Source organism: Megascapheus bottae, chromosome 6, assembly GCF_031878675.1.
Source record: "Megascapheus bottae isolate mThoBot1 chromosome 6, mThoBot2.hap1, whole genome shotgun sequence".
Lineage (NCBI taxonomy): Eukaryota > Metazoa > Chordata > Mammalia > Rodentia > Geomyidae > Megascapheus > Megascapheus bottae.
This window is the reverse complement of record NC_143514.1, coordinates 25,510,113-25,527,686: the sequence shown is the minus strand read 5'-3', so window position 1 is coordinate 25,527,686 and position 17,574 is coordinate 25,510,113. Positions and strand designations below refer to the sequence as shown.

Here is a 17,574-nt window from a genome sequence, read left to right as displayed (position 1 = left end):
CCTGGCCAGCAGTGACAGCTGTCTAAGTAGAAGGGAAAAATTACTTTTCTGTGGTATCCCAGAACCAATCCTTCCTGATTCTACCCAATACCCCAGGTACTATATTGACTCCTATATCTATGAGAGGCTGATTTCAGCAAACACCTTTCACTCCTGAGTCCCACCTGGCAAGTTTACCTTATCTATACAATGAATATAGCAGTCCCAGTAGAAATCTTCAAAAGATACAACGTTAACATGAATTTGTCAATTCTGCCAAGGGCTAGCACACGGCAGATGTGCAACTAGTCTAGTGAGGCAATGATTAATAGACAATAACCACATTCTTTGTGGCAGAAATCAAAGCCTTGAGGGAAGGCCTTACTGAGTTCTGAAATTCTGAACCATGTAAGATCGGTATAGGTAGGAAGGCTGGATATGGGTGAGTAATAGGATTTATCCAAAAACTTTCTTCTTAAGGAGGCCAAATATGAGAAACATTCCTGTCTCTTGCACTCAGAAAATATCAGTGATTGTTTTCCCCATGAAAAGAAGGTCTCAAAGTTCTAAAGAGAAGAGAAGCCAGACAAAACTTCTAAAGAAGGGTGTGTGAAAAAGGAATTAAAGAAACAAGATGGACTAAGAGGAAGGTAAAAAAAACAGAAGGAAGGAAGTAATTGACCTAGAAACAAAGACAATGATTAGGAAAGATGACTTTTGAGCCTACTGCAAAGAGCGGCATCCTGAACAGAGAGAAAAGGACCAAGACCAGATGTGAAAGAAGCAGAAGAAAGAAGACAAACTCCTAATGATGCTGTGCTACAGGAGAAAGCAGAAGGTGAGTGGTGGTCTGAGAAGAGGGTGATGGCATGAAGCAATAGATATTTTTTAAAAATACGAAGCTGTTGTCTTTCAACATCAAATATTCAGAATTTCTCAGTCCTGTTGTTCTACCCAAGCTGTGTGGGAGAGGGGCATGCTTGACAGTATTGTTGAGGAATAATTGAGAGACAATTGCACTTTTGCACTCACTCTCAGCTTGGCTTGGAAGCAAGCACCCCTTCCATAAAGCTCTTTTGTGATGTCACAGAGCTGATGGGAAAAATCATCTCCGAGAGAAGGTGCTGTTTGAAGATTTAAAAATGTGTGAACACTTTTGTATTAAGTATTGATGCCTGGATGGCTTCACTCTGAAAAAAATTTAGCTATTCTTCATCTAGCATGATTTATTTAATTTATTCTTCATTTATCATGATTTATTTCTTTCCTCCCTTCCATTCTTTCCAGCTTCCTTCCCTTTCCCTTTCCCTCCCTTCCTTCCTTTCTTCCTTCCTTTTTCCCTTCCTTCCCTTCTTTATTCCTAATGAAACATGGACATTTTCACTGATGAAGCCAAGTTCTTTTCAGACTTAGGACAAATAACACTGTCCTAGCAAAGGTGCTCAGAGCACTTGATATAATGCGGCACTCTGGAAGGCTTGGTTAGCAAGCTGAAGACCATTTCTTATAAAGATTATATGGTACATCTCCACACAAGATGCTGGTCCTCAGCTACTGGAATCTTATTAAGTAAATGTTTAGTGGTGAGGGTCTCCTTTATGTTTGCTTATAAATATTACATAAGAATGATTAATGAAAAGATCATCTATCAGAGACAGGGATCATGAATCAAGTTTTGCAGGGGAGAAGGTAGTTTACAGGGACTAGCAATAAAAGTATATAGCTTTTCAGTTTTTACAATGATGATGTGTTTCTTGGCTTACGTCTCCAGTGACAGAGAAGGTCACTATGCCATTTGCCAATTGCAGGGAGTCTATCCATGCCATCCCCAGTCAACTTCCTCTTAGCTACTTGTCTATGTTAAATAGATAGCAGCAGGCTGCAAGTCCCTTCTTTATGGTAACACCACTGGGGATTAGAATGAAAGAGCAATCTGTTTAAATGCAGGCCAAAACAAACTAAGGCCTGTGAATAGTAGCTAATACTTAACACTTTTTATGTACCAAGTGCTATTCTAGTTGACTTATGAGCACTATCGCTTTCAACACCCAAAACCCCACCATGACAAAAGTACTAATTTCCCCATATTACACATGGGAAGATCATAGGACAGAGGGATTAGGTAAACTGTTCAGGCCATATAACTTGAAAGCAATAAAGCCACACTTTAAGTCTAATTCCTTCCCAGATCCCAAAGTCCTTACTTTAAGCATCTGCTTTAATAAGCAGTCTGAAGAATATGGGGCTGTCACTCTCCAGAAGTTGTCATAACTATGATGACTTGCAGAAAGATCTTCAAAACTATCCCAGAGTGAGCTACATGTTGAAACATCATGCTACTTTATAAATATAAACTAGATAGAAAATCAAGGGAATATAAGTCATGAACCTCATGACTCAAGCCTACATGCTTCTAGTCCCATCACTTACCTGCAAGAGGCTAGCATTACTGTACTGGGAAAAGTGGGATACTACAGCTAAGCTGCTTGGATTCATAGCTCACTTTCCACTACTACTCTTGGACAAGACATCATACCTGCCTGGGCCACAGTTTCCTCATCTGGTAATACTAATAGAACCTTTCTCATAGGATTGAGTATTAAATGAAATAGAATATGTAAATCACTTACAACCATGTAGAACACACAATGACACTAGCTATGAATGTCTTTACTGTATGGATGTACGGGTAAGATATTTAAGCCCACTGAAGTTTCTTTGGAAATCACCTGCACCAATTTGTAATGAGAATTAAATAAAATGAAATCCTAAACGCTTGGAACATACTGACCTCATCATAGGAGGCTCTGAAATAGGGTTCCTTCTTTTATCCTTTCCAAGATGGAATTCTTCCTTACCTTTCTGAGGTCTTGACTCAGACAAACGGGACCCACACCCATTCCCCTGCTACTGTGTGTGGACCTCACAGGCATGGCTCATTCCAGCAACAGTGACAAAAGCCAAGCTGGGACTGAGGAAACCTTTCTTTGGGTTCTAGTTTTTGAGGATCTACTAGACAGCTATGGCCATACCACATTAACCATACCCCATCTTATGTGAAAAGCCACTAGACTTCCCCAAATCTCAACAAGTATGATCCAGTATGAGAGATGCAAGGATTGATGAAAAAATCATCAGGTAACGGGAGAAGCGGGGGCAGAGAAAACACTTCCAACCTTCAAAAGTGTGAGTACTCTAATTCTATATAAAGGCATGTAAACGGTTGAGTGTATCCACTGTGGTATATAAAAGTTAGAGACGGAAATGTATTAAAACACTGAACAAGACACAGTATTGCAAGAATGTCATGTATGATGATCATTACAGCTTTATAGGGCTGTTGATGGGAGTTCATTTTCACCCATTTCTGCCTCGTGAGATCTCTTGAGTATTATTTTTTCAATTGCCACCACTTTGCCTCCTTCCCCTCTCCTCTGAGAAGAAGGAAAAGGGGATTGAGCATCAATCTAAGTAAAGATGGAAGTAAGTAGGAAGAAAACCATCCAGCTACTTCTATCAGCTACCTTATAACTAAAATGATCCATATTTAAAAGTGTTTAGTTTTTGTTGTCCATGAAAGAAACCTTCACTTTCATAAGATGTCTGTTCACATATTCTAGACAACAACGCATAGTAAGAAAAAGATTTTAAATCATAAACAAGTACACACCTACACAGATAAAAAGATACAAAAGAGTACTAGATCCTACTGAATGCAATGTGTTCTGACATTTATTATTACTTGATAGTTTAACAGTGTGTCCATTAAAATCTCATTTCAGTACCCTCCCCTTATTCACTTTTACCTTCCACAATTACCTATGGCAATCTGGAAATATTACGTGAAAAAAATCTAGAGAAGAAATGTGTTTTATAGTCTGACCATTCTGATTAGCAAGATAAGATTGACATTGTTCAATTCAGTTTCACTTAGGACACGGAAAACAATGCGTGTTAAACATATCCACACTAACTAAGCTGGGGCACGGAGGCTCACGCTTGTAATCCTAGCGACTCAGGAGGCTGAGATCTGAGGATCAAGGTTCAAAGCCAGCTAGGGCACAAAAGGACCTGAGACTCTATTTCCAATTAATCTCTAGAAAATGGGAAGTGGGGCTTGGCTCAAGGGTAAAGCGGTAGCCTTGAGCTGATGAGCTCAGGGACAGCGCCCAGGCCCAGGGGTAGAGAAGTAACCTTGAGCTTAAGAGCTCAGAGACAGCGCCCAGGCCGAATTTAAGCCCCATGACCCACAAAAAAAAAAATATCCACACTATACAAGCTACCTTTCCATTAGTCACTTAGCAGTCATCTTGTTGAGTACATCAATTTTCATGGTGTCACAATGTTTGTGTTCAAGTAACATTTCCATTGCACTTAACAATGGTTCCAAAAGTACTTGTTTTAAGTAAGAGGTGAACGTTTCCCACTCGACAATGAAGGCTGAGGCTGCTGAACTTGAAGGCCAGTTATTGCTGTTAATCTCTTACTCTGCCTAGTTTATCGATTAAACTATATAATTAGTATATATGTACAGGAGAAACTATAGGAAATTTAAGATTTGGTACTATCTATGGTTTGATATGTTGCCCATAGGTAACTTTTTAGGATCCAGTGTGATGAACATCACCCTAGGAAACAGGAAGATTCACAGCCTTCAAAAGAAGGTTTCAGATGTGTGGTTCACAAATCCCTTCCCCTTTCTTTCCTTTTGTTTTTCAAAACATTGTAAAAGAGAAAGTCTTGCCTATTTTCTGATCCCTGTATACACAGTTCACATGGTGTGTTGTCTGATAATAAATAAGCTGACCAGCTAGGCTTCCTGACCAGGAGAATTCTGAAATTCTGTTTTAGTCAAGGCCAAGGTGCCCTTTGAAAAGAATTGTCAATGTCTTTTCAATGAGCACCAATAAGCAGCTTCTTATGAAGAGCCCCATTACAAACCATTGGCCCAGAAGTGAGCAAGCTTGCTGCCTCCAGGCTGCTGAGATGAGAACAGGATGCCTTCCTGCGCTTTTAATCATGCAGATTTGGAACTCACACCATCCATTAATGCCAGCATCATAGAGAAGACTCTATGCTCAAGTCCGCTCTGTGTACAACTAAAAATCCTTATGTTGGAAAGGAACATAAAGGTAGTTTGGTCTACCTCTCTCCTTTCAAAGAGGACAGCTGACCTAACCTTTAAGGTTCATTGTGCTATCTGCTACTGTGACACAAGAAGCCTCTGTTCCCTGGGGGCCCTTTCCTGTGTACAACACAAGCTGTAGACGTTTCCACTATCACATGTTTGATTACATTCTTTCTCCTACTTCAAGTATCTCTTCCTCCTGTCTGTGCAGTTCACACTTTTCCTTCCAGATTACATCTCTGGTCTTCTAAGAAGCATCATCAAATTCAATAACTCCCTCACGGCCTCTTCTCCTTCTCTAAAGTTAGTACTTGATTACATTACATTATCAGTGCAGTCACTTGCCTTTCATAGTTAATTAATAGCAGAAAATTAAGAGCAGATAATTAATGTATTCGTAAACTGACTTTCTAATAATATCTAAAGGAAGAACATAAGTAAGGAGTTACATGATTTAATGTTACATGAGTTTTCCTTACAAGATACATATTAAAGATGTCAGAAAAGTTTGTTATCATATTTATATCCTTTAATTATTAAAGAAATCACTCTTAAGCTATTTCTCTCCACATTTTTGAGACACAGTAACTAAAATGATAGCAGATTTTTCTGATGTGTATCATTTAGAAGATGACTATTTTAGGCAACTAAATTCTTACACCTATTAGATAAAAAACAATGGGGGTCTTTCTCCATAGGAAGATTCTATGTAGATACTCTTATGAAAAGAAGGTCTCTGCTTGGGGCTGGGAGTTTGGCCTAGTGGTTAAGGTGCTTGCCTAGCATGCACAAACACCCGGGTTTGATTCCTTGGTACTACATACATACAAAAAGAAAAGCCGGAAGTGGTGCTGAGGCTCAAGTGGTAGAGCTCTAGCCTTGAGAAAGTCCAAGGACAGTGCTCGGGCCCTGAGCTCAAGCCCAGGACTGGCAAAAAAAAAAAAAAGAAGGTCTCTGCTGTGCAACACAGTTCATTGAAAGAGTTCTGTATTGGCTACTGCCTTAAAAGATTCTCATTTATTCATTCATTCACTCATCCACACTCTATCTCCCTTTTTCTTCTTTTTCTGACCCTTTCCCTCTCCCTCTCCCTTTCCACCTTCTCTCTCTGTAACTCTGTAACTCTCTCTCTCTCTCCCTCTGAATCTCTCTCTCTCTCCCTCTCCCTCTCTCTCCCTCTTCCCCCCCCCCCACTCCTCTCTCTCTCCCTCTCTTCTCATTCTCACCTTTCTTATTGTGGAAATGGAATCATTGAACTTTATAGCTTGGGGAAATGAGGGAATTTAATCAACAAAAGGTAAAATGAATGAAAGATTCGGGACAACTCTCCATATCCAAAGAAATGAGGAGTTAGAGAGCGGTAACTTCACACCACCTACCTCTTCAGTTTCATTTCTTCTTCCCCAAGCTTCCTGTTTCCCACCAGATTCCTCTGTCTCACCACCAAGGAACTTCCCCAGATCTTCCACACCAAACAGTCTTCCTGCCATTAACCAATTCCCCAGTGCTATTTTGTCTTAATCCCACTTCTCTTATCCTACTTGGCAATTCCATGCTTTATTCTGGTTTTACTCTTACATCATATCACACCTATCCAAACCACACACCTCCATTTTTATAAGCACTTCCACAACTGTTAGTAAAACTATATATAACACCAAAGCTGGTAACCAAGACTGTCACATAGAGTCCTATTTTCTCCTTCTAGAAGTACAGAAGCCTTTCTACCTTCCTTCTGTAGACAATGTCTAGTGTACTATAAAAGCAAGTGTTTCTTTAAGCATATGGCCAAATAATTATGTTTACAAATTAAATATAAGTCATAGTGCAGCTATAGCTCATTGATTTGTAAATGTCAAACATTACTCTTTATACAAACTATTAATTAATATTCTATTTAGATCTGAAGTAGAAATATTGATGAAGGTAAACTTGCCTTTCTTGTTCTCACCAAAGTGCTTAAAGGAAAATTAAGGTGACTGAAAAGGAAGAATGGATGAAGAGGACACCAGTAAAAAAAATAATCCAGAACTAACTGCAGAGTATAGTGTTCAACATACGTGTTCTAAGAGACAAGCCTACAGTTAGTCTTCACCCTATCACCAACAGAGAAATGACTTTGTGCCTACAGCTTATATCTGCTCAGTTTCTTCATCTGGTCAGTAGGGATAACAGAAGCACCTACTTCAGAGAATTACCAAGCACATTTTCCCCCAAACACTTAGGGCACACAGTAAAGACAACATAAACTTACATTAAATAAATGCTTACTTTGAAATTGTCTTAATAATTAAATGTGAGTCTACTGAATGCCCAATCTTTTTTTCTTCTTTTGTCAGTCCTGGGGCTCAAACACAGGGTCTGGGCACTTCCCTTGAGCTTTCTCAAGGCTAGAGCTCTACCACTTAAGCCACAGCACCACTTCTGGCTTTTTCTGTGTATGTGGTACTGAGGAATTGAACCTAGAGCTTCATGCATGCTAGGCAAGCATTCTACCACTAGGCCACACTCCCAGGCCTGTCCAACCTTTTAAGTAGTATCAGGACCTACAGACATAGTGATGGTATCCACCCATACCACATGCACTACATCCTCCAACATCAACTAGTGACCCTCTCCCCGCTACCCCCACCCCCCAATTCATTCGCAAGTCCCTTCACTTAGGGACTTGACAGAAATACATTCCTGGAACCTGTCCCCGCAATGGCCATCACTGCAGCAGCTACCACAGTCCATGAGACATGTTCTTTAAGACCTATAAAAACCATTGAAGTTCCTGTTTGCCCACACATTGCAAATTTTACCTGTAACCCAAGACTAGACTCGGGGCAGGTGGGTGGATGGGGACCAGTAGGCCACCTATCATAGTGAAAACAAAACAGGGGAAATTAGCCTGTCCAAAACAAAATTCCTGTTCCCCTCTCCCTACTTCTCCTCTCAGTGTTGTCCATTGCAGGTCTTTCCTCTTTCTTCTCTCTGCCTCATTTTCATCAGCAAATCCTATCAATTCTACCTGCAGAAATATAACCAAGATGGAATCTGTCACCTCTACCTGCTTTCTGGGCTGAATAATATCTTTAAAAATGTTTGTTTATCCCAGGGCAGCGTTTTCTTAGAAGAACAGCCAGAGATAGCACTAAAATAGAAGTCAGATCATATCACACCCTTGTTCAAAACCATTCAGAAAAGCCAGAGTCTTTAGGACTACGAGGCCTGACATAATCGGGGTGTGTTGCCCCTTTCCCTGGAGCTCTCTGGCCTTGCCTCTCCTGCTCTGCTCCCTCCCTCTACTCCATCCCCACCAGCCTCAGCTACACAGGGCTCTTGTGCTATTTTCAATCTTCTACCTGGATCCCTCTCCCAGGTTCCACAGGGTTCATTCCTGCCCTACTTTCATGCTCTGCTCTAAAGCCATCTTCGAGTTGTCCCCCACGTGCACGTTTATCTCACCAACTACACTATGCTTAGGACTTGGTATACTTTATCTTTCTGCATAGGAATGATTCACATAACTTGCTTATTTTGTTTACCTCCACTAGCATACTTATTTTTTTGTTTTCTACGAAGAGGAAGAGCACCATGTGGGTGACTTATGACTTATGTCTGATCTTCACGGCTATATTCAGGTGGCTCAGGAGGTTACCTGCACACCGTGGATACTTAACAGAACTTTTGCTGAAGGGATGACAGTAATGGCTCACTTGGATCCTCTTACCTAAGACAGTCATCACAGTCTTCATTAGTTTCATAGGCGCCCTCCGGCGGCTGAGAGACCCACTTGTGTGGGGGGACAAGACATTGGTCTTCCTCTTGACGTACATGTAGATCCGCAGGTACACTACCACCATGATAAAGAAGGCCATGAGGTTGGATACAGTCCAGAAAATGAGGTAACTCCTGCTGTAAATGGGGGCCAGGGAAGAGCAGGCGGAGATGTTGCAGACACAATTCCAGCCCAGTGTGGGGACTGCCCCCATGAAAATGGCAATGGCCCACACAAACAGAATGAGCAATGTCACTCTCTTTTTGGTCAGGTTGCTGTGGACACGCATCCTCATGATTGACATGTGTCTCTCCACAGCAATAACCAGCAAATTGGTCAGGGAGGCAGTCAGGCTTGTGTCCAGAAGCCCCTGGCGGAGAAACCAGCGGTTGACAGTCAAAGTTTTTGAAACTGGGCCTGTGTTAAACATCAGGAAGACGTAGGCAATTCCAGCAAAGAAATCGGCAGCGGCTAAGTTAGCCAACAGGTAGTAGAAGGGGAAGTGAAATTTTCTGTTTTTGATCACGGCTGCGATGACCAGAGAATTGGAAAAAAAAATAAACAGGCAGAAAAAGGTCCCAACACACAAAACAATCACAAGCTTTGTTCCTGTCCACTCATCCGCAGTGTCAGTGTTGCTCCTATTATAGAAAAAGTCCATGTGTTTGTCATAGTGACACTCATTCATTGTGGAGAAGAGCTCAACACCCTAGAAAGAAAGGTAGAGAAGAAATAAGGATCAGTCTTAGGGAAATCAGTCACTCAGCACTTAGCATTGTTGGGCCCCTTCTTCTGGCTAACCCTTACTAATCTCTCAGTATGGATGCCCTTACTCCAACATTACCCCAGACTTCCTATCATAACAATGAGCTTATATGTTAAAAATTATTTGTTTCCCAGAAAAAGCAAAAGTTTTATTAAGGGAGGGTCTGAGTCTCTTTGTTCGTCATTATCAATAACCTCAGGATCCAGTTGTCTGCCTGGCTCATGACAGATCATTGTTGAATGGCTAACAGATTGATAAATGGATGATCATGAGGCATCAGTATATCAAATATCCTGAGTCCTACAATATCAGCCCTGTACTGGTAACAATTACAACACAGCACAAATCATTAATGAATGCATTCTTCTGGTAGTTTTCAGTTAACTTATGCTTCTCTGGAATTTTCATTAATAAAGAGTAGGTTGATAATACCAAGAATGCCAGGTACATTTTGGCTAAGTTAAATGGACATTCACTTTTAATTTTCCTGTTACCAAATGGCTTCTCTAAGAGATCTATTTTCCACCACTTTAGATTCTGCTTCCGATCCTTTCTTTTATCTTCAAGCTGGAATTACATTCACTTATTGAGTATGTGGTATAAGAAGGGAAGACTTTATGTATATATTACATATATATGACACCTTAATTACAACTACTAATGTGTTTTCCTGACTATTATCTTGGAGCTGCATGTTCTAACTTATTAATGAGTCATGAAATCAGTTTAATAGGAGTGATGCCAGTATTTATTAAAAAATGAAATCGTAGATCAGAAAAAAAAAAGAAATGAAAAAGGAAGACTTTAGCAGGATACAATGGCTCATGGCTGTAATCCTAGCTACTCAGGAGGCTGAGATCTGAAGATCTTGGTTCAAAGCCAGCCCAGGCACTAAAGTCTGTGAGACTCATCTCCGATTAACCAGTAGAAAATGGGAAGTGGCACGGTAGCTCCAGCTAAAGGACTCAAGGACAACGCCCAGGCCAAATTCAAGCCCTACTGATGACATTTTTAAGAGGGGGGGGGAGGAAGAGAGAAGACAAGACTTGGTCTTCTTACTTATCATTCCTTATAATCTCCTAATTCAAACTGCATCCATACCAACATATTGACTAGATTTTCTAGTTCAGTCATTTCAAGTCAGTTTCTTTCCTTGGGTACTCTGCAATTAGCAAGTGGTAACAAAGTGAGATTGCTATCTGTCAAGGTTTGGAGCCTAAGTCTCACTCCAAACACTCATGAGCTAAAGGCTTCATCCCCAATGCAGCACTGGAAAGTGACTGATCACAAAGGGTTCTGATGTCATCAGTAGAGTTATCCATTTTGAATGATGGTAGGAACTCTGGTCTGGTTAGAGGAGGTGGGTCATCAGGGACATGCCCTTCAAAGCTATGTTTTCTTCCAGGCTCCTTCCTTTCTCTCTGTGCTTCCTGGCTTCCATGATATGAGCAGTTTTGTTCTATTTGATGTTCCCCATCATGAAGTTCTGCCTCACAACAGACCAAGTGAACATGGGCAACTATGAGTCAAAGTAAATATTTTCCCTTTTATGTTAAGTTTGAAAAGCATCGTATCAAATGATGGAAAGTGGCTAACACAGTGTCCAATCCAACATGGATGTCAGAACAACTTCGGAAGTCCTTGGGATACATGTGTGAAATTAGATACAATCTGGGATATTATGTAGGCAAGATCTCTTGGAATCTAAGGCTAAGAATTTCAGGCCGATTTTAAACTGGCAGGAATTCCAAGGATGCTCATCTGTTCATGTTTGATAGGGAAAACCATGTGTTGGTTAATTGGAAATAAGAATCTTGTGGACTTTCTTTCCCCAGGCTGGCTTTAAACTATGATCCTCAGATCTTAGCCTTCTGGTTAGAGCTGTGAGTCTCTGGTATTTGGCAATAGTGATTTTTATTTTTAATCCTACTGACAGCATATAAGACTTACTTCGAAAACATTAAACTAGTAAAATTCAATTTAAATATCTTAGGAGAAATTTCAGCTTTCAATCAGGTAAAAAATGCATAAAAGTTTAAGACACAATCCAAGAGACACATATTTGTGATCTGAATGTTTGTTCCTCCCAGATTTACGTTGGAAGTTAATCTCATTGCGGTACCAGTAGTTGGTAGGATGTATGGGAGATGATAAGGTCATATAGCTGTGCCCTCATCACTGGATTAGCATTCATATAAAAGCGTACTTACCACAAAAAGTTTTGGGACCATATAAGGATCTAGCAGTAAAGCTTTTTTTTTTTTTTTTTTTTCCAGTCCTGGGGTTTGAACGTAGAGCCTGGGCCTAAGTACTCTCCTTGAGCTTCTTTTGTTCTTGGCTAACTAGGGCGTTTTTTTTCTTTTAATTTTATTTTATTTTGAGGGTGATGTACAGAGGGGATGCAGTTACATTCATCAGGTAGTGGGTATATTACTTCTTGAACATTGTTACCCCTTCCCATGTAGCTGGAGTCTTATAAGGGATTTATTGGAGATAATTTTCTCAAAGACTTTCCTGGCCAGGCTAGCTTTGATTCTCAATCCTCAGACCTCAGCCTCCTATGTAGTTAGGATTACCAGTGTTGAGTCAGAGTCACCAGTGCCCAGCTTAAAGCGTCATTTTTTTAATGGAAAACTTCAAAGAAAACTTTTATTTGAGGAAGTGAACAAGATGCAAACTGGTTCATTGGGAATCACATTCTGCTTGACAAGGAAAGTGTGAGGGATCCTTGTCTTGGTGAGGCAAAGTTCCTTGGTCACTCAAAGCAACAAATTCTGATTGCTAAAGCACCAGTTCTGAAACAGAGACCAGGCTCTCACCAGACACTAAATCTACTGGTACCTTGATTTCTGACTTTCTAATCTCTAGAACTGTGAGCAAGTAACATTCTGTTATTTATGAATTATCTGGTCTAAGATACAGCCACAGCAGCAGAAACAAAGACATTATATGACTATTTTTAATGATACTGTCCCTTTTTTTTTACTAACTAAAAATAACCTATGAATTAGATATGGTGGCATGTGCCTGTAATCCCAGCTACTCAGGAAGCTAAGATCAGAAGGATAATGGTTCAAATCCAGCCCAGAAAAAAAGGTTCATAAGACCATCTCAATAGACTAGAGCTGGATGAGATGACACATGGTAGTTATCCTAGCTACAGCGGGAAATGTAAAATCAGAGCATCATGGTACAGGTATCCAAATGGACACTAAGAATTTATCTCAAAAATAAACAATGAAGAAAAGGCTGGAGACATGGCTTAGTAGTAGAGCTACTAAGAAATGCACGGCCCTCAAAGACTTAAGGAGAATCTTCTCTAAAGAAGAAATAAGAATGGCCTATAGACACATGAAGAAATGCTCAACATCTCTGGCCATAAAAGAAATGCAAATCAAAACAACTCTAAGATTCCACCTCACTCCAATTAGAATGGCCAGGATCAAGAAATCTAATAATAACAGATGCTGGAGGGGATGTGGCTAGGAGGAATCACTACTACACTGTTAGTGGGAGTGCAAACTCATTCAACCACTATGGAAAGCAGTATGGCAGTTCCTCAAAAGACTAAACATAGAGCTCCCTTATGACCCAGCAATTCCACTACTAGGCATTTACCCAATCATCCAGAAACAAGGACAGACTAAATCCACTAGCACAACGATGTTCATTGCAGCACTATTTACCATAGCAAAGATATGGAATCAACCCAGATGCCCCTCAGTTGATGAGTGGATCAACAAGATGTGGTATTTATACACAATGGAATCCTACGCTGCAGTCAGAAAGAATGACATTGCCCCATTTGTGAGGAAATGGAAAGGCTTAGAAAAAATCATATTAAGTGAGGTAAGCCAGACTCAAAAGAACATAGGCTCAATGGTTTCCCTCATTTGTCATAATCAATAGAAACCTTGGGCTCTCCTAGCAGAGATTTACAATAGAACAAAACCTAGATACGTAAGGCCATATAGTATGACACTAAATGAAAGGACCTCCAGTTTTAGAAACAAAAGCCATATAATGAGCGATTGTTGTCCTTTATGTACTATATTATCTCTCATCTCTTTTGCTGTCCCTTGGCTATCTCATATTATCACAGTATTTTACCTTGTTATCTGATATATTGTATATATGTGTATTTGGTTATTTGAAGTAGGATAGGGAAGAGGGGAATAAAGATGGGGGGTGGTCAGCACAACAATGTTCATTGCAGCACTATTCACCATAGCAAAGATATGGAACCAACCTAATGTCCCTCAGTTGATGAGTGGATCAACAAGATGTGATATTTGTACACAATGGAATTCTATGCTGCTGTCAGAAAGAACGACATCGCCCCGTTTGTTAGGAAATGGAAAGACTTAGAAAAAATCCTATTAAGTGAAGTAAGCCAGACTCAAAGGAACTTAGGCTCAATGGTTTCCCTCATTTGTCATAATCAGTAGAAACCTTGGGCTCTCCTAGCAGAGATTTGCAATAGAGCAAAACCTTGATACAAAAGGCCATATAGTATGACGCTAAATGAAAGGATATCTAGGATATAGAAACATAAGCCATATAATGAATGATTGTTGTCCTTAAGGTACTATGTTATCTCTCATCTCTTTTGCTGTCCCTTGGTTATCTCATATTGTTACAGTATCTCACTTTGTTATCTGATATATCGGATATATTTGTATTTGGTTATTTGAAATTGGATCGGGAAGGGTGGAAAACAAGATGAAGGGTGGGGGTGGGGGAGAGGGAAATGGGGACCAAGACAGGTGAAAGGGTATCAATGTATGTGAATTAATGTACCTTCTATCTGGCAAATATCATGTAATCCTTCTATTAATTACAATAAAAAATATATGAAAAAAAGATGGGGGGTGGAGGTGAGGGGAGGGAAATGGGGACCAAGACATAAGAAAGGGTATCAATGTTTGTAAAGTAATGCACCTTCTATCTGGTGAATATAATGTAACCCTTCTATTAATTACAATGAAAAATATATGGAAGAAAAAAAAAGAAGTGCACAGCCCTGAATTCAAGCACCAGGACCACCAAAGAAAGCCGTGACAAACCGCAATTTTATCTTGTTGCATGTTCTACATAGATAAGAGATTTTCTAACTTTAAATACTATGTTATCCTCAACTGATTATTAGAAATGTTAAGATGAATATATCAGGAGAATATCAGAATTCACATGTTAAAATGTCATAATTTTTAGGAAAAAAATTTAAGTTGGATTTTTAGTTTTGGTTCTTATACTTTGTGATTGTACAGTGTATTAAAACCTCTAGGAAGTTGTTTTGTCCTAAGATTATTGCTATATCACAGGACAATTATGATTAGCCATAACTGCTACTAAATAGCTCTCTTTTCTCTGATACGGGATTCTATTTTAAGGGAAAACGGGCAATGAAATAAACAAATTGCAAATTAATTGGTTAAAATACACATGCACACACACACACACACACACACTTGCACAAAAGTATTACTCAGCAAATAAAACTCACATGTACAGTGAACCTGTGATAGTGAAAAGCACATCCTCACTTTAATTACAAATAACTGTATACATGCACAACAACATATGTATCAAAGTATATGTGTGCTATTTTTAAGGTATAGGAAAAGGTAAGAAAAACAATCCAAAAATGTATATAATTAATTAAAATGGTACAACTGTGTAGTACAATGGGCCCAACACCCAATGGAACAGAATAGAAGATCCAGAAAAAAAACCCACCGACAAAGTCATCTACTGTTTGATAAGACAGCCAAAAACTTGGGATGGAAAAAAAGAATCTTTTTATAATTTGGTATTGGGAAAACTGTGTATCGACATGCAGAAGACTAAAGCTGGATCCGTATCCAATTAAAAATGGACCAAAGACCTGAAACCATGAAACCACTACAGGAAAATATAGGAGAAACATTAGAACTTCTTGGCACAGGTAGAAACTTTCTGAATAAAATTATGGACTCATTAAACCAAAGACAGAATTGACAAAAAGATATTTCTGCATGGCAAAGGACATAGGTAATAAGTTAGTAAGTTAATAAGGCAACTTACAGAATGGGTGAAGATTTTTGCCAGCTGCATATCAGACTATAGCCTAAAATTCAGAATATACAAAGATCTCAAGAAACTAAATCCTCAAATAATCGATTACCAAATTAATAAATAGGCCAATTAGCTAAACAGATTTCTCAGAAAAAGAAGCAAAAATGGCTAACAGATACATGAAGAAATGTTCAACATCTATGGCCATAAAGGAAATTAAATTTCAAAGTAACAGCAAGATTCCATCTTACCCCAGAATGGCCATCATCAAGAATACAATCAACAACAGATATGGAGGGAAAGGAACCCTAATAGAGTATTAGTGAAAATGTAAAGTGGTATATCCACCTTGGAAAGCAGTTTGGAGATTCCTCAGAACACTAAACATAGAGCTACTCTGTGAGCCAATAGTACCACTATAGAGCATTTATCCAAAAGATTACAAATCAGGATTCAGTAAAGCCACTTACACAGTCATGTTCACTGCTACACTAGTCAAGGTATGGAAAGTGCTTAGCTGCCTCTCGGTAGATGAATGGATTAAGAAAATGTAGTAATTAACAATAGAATTTTACTCATCCATTAGTAAGAATGTTATTACATCATTTGCAAAGAAACTGAGGGACCTAGAAAAAATTATGTTAAGTAGGTAAGTGAAGTTGGACCGAGAGAAATGAAAGATGTATGTTTTCTCTCTTGTGGAAATTAGATCTAATTTATAAATAGATATGCCAACATATACAGGGTCATATGCATATGAATACAAACATACTGACTGAACTATGGTATATGTGGGAGAGAATTCAATGTTGTAGTTCCTTATAGTCCAACACAATGAATATCAAGAAGCTAGTACTTGAGGGTGGTGAAGGATAGTGGAACGTAGAAAGAAAAGATGGAGAATGCAATCATAATATTCAATATGCATCTTATCAAACTAGAGCGTTTGGGAGGGATGGGAGGAGAAAGGTGAAAGGGATAACATTGATCAAGATAAACTTGGTACTTATAAACAGACATGTTGAATTGTAACCTATTTGTATAACTACTTAAAGATAATAGAAATGTAATTTAAAAATCATTCTTTCCAATAAAATAATGTCATCCGCAGAGAAATAGATGGAACTAGAACAAATCATGTTGAGCAAGGTAAGCCAAGCTCAGAGAGACAAACCATGCATGTTCTCTCTGATCTGTGGGAACTAGATCTAAAATGCACTGGGACATGATTCAAGACACACTCAGGAGAAAAACACAAAGGTTCCTGCTCAAGTGCCTCTTCATATTTACATATTTACATAAAATAATATACATATAAACTCCAAGATATGGAAACAAGAAATTCCTCCCCACCCATTTTTTTCAGTTTTTACTTTTTGTCTTCTTTACCGTATGTATGGCATATTCAGGTGTGCATCTTCAGAAGGGCTGGAGGAGGGGACACAGAGCTTAAAGATAAAAAGAAAAAGTGCAGCAATAGAGCCCACTGGACATTGATAAAATTGAACTATATAACTCATGAGTGGAGATGGGAGAGAGGGACTGGGAGAAAATAAGCAAACAGAAGATACTGTACATTAGGAAATGTACTCATTACCTGACTAGTAACTGTAATCCCTCTGTATATCACCTCTATAATAATAAAGTAAATTAGTTGAAAAATCATTCTTAGATAAAGGAACCCTACTGCACTGCTGGTGGGATTGTAAGCTAGTTCAGCCACTCTGGAAAGCAGTGTGGAGGTTTCTTAAAGAACTGAAAATAGACCTTCCCTACGATCCCGCCATACCACTTCTGGACATCTATCCTGAACATTGTAACCCAAGATATGATAAGGACACCTGCTCAGCTATGTTTATCTCTGCACTATTCACAGTAGCC

The 17,574-nt window shown here is 39.2% G+C and overlaps 1 protein-coding gene across 1 annotated transcript in view; it reads right to left on the bottom strand.

Moving 5' to 3' along the window:
* Positions 1–17,574, bottom strand: part of Lpar3 (lysophosphatidic acid receptor 3) — a 71,506-nt gene that overhangs the window by 28,439 nt on the left and 25,493 nt on the right. Inside the window, exon 2 of the mRNA XM_090333707.1 lies at positions 8,823–9,579. Coding sequence (XP_090189833.1) covers positions 8,823–9,558 — 736 coding nt within the window. The 5' untranslated portion in view covers positions 9,559–9,579. The remainder of the gene's footprint in view (positions 1–8,822; positions 9,580–17,574) is intronic.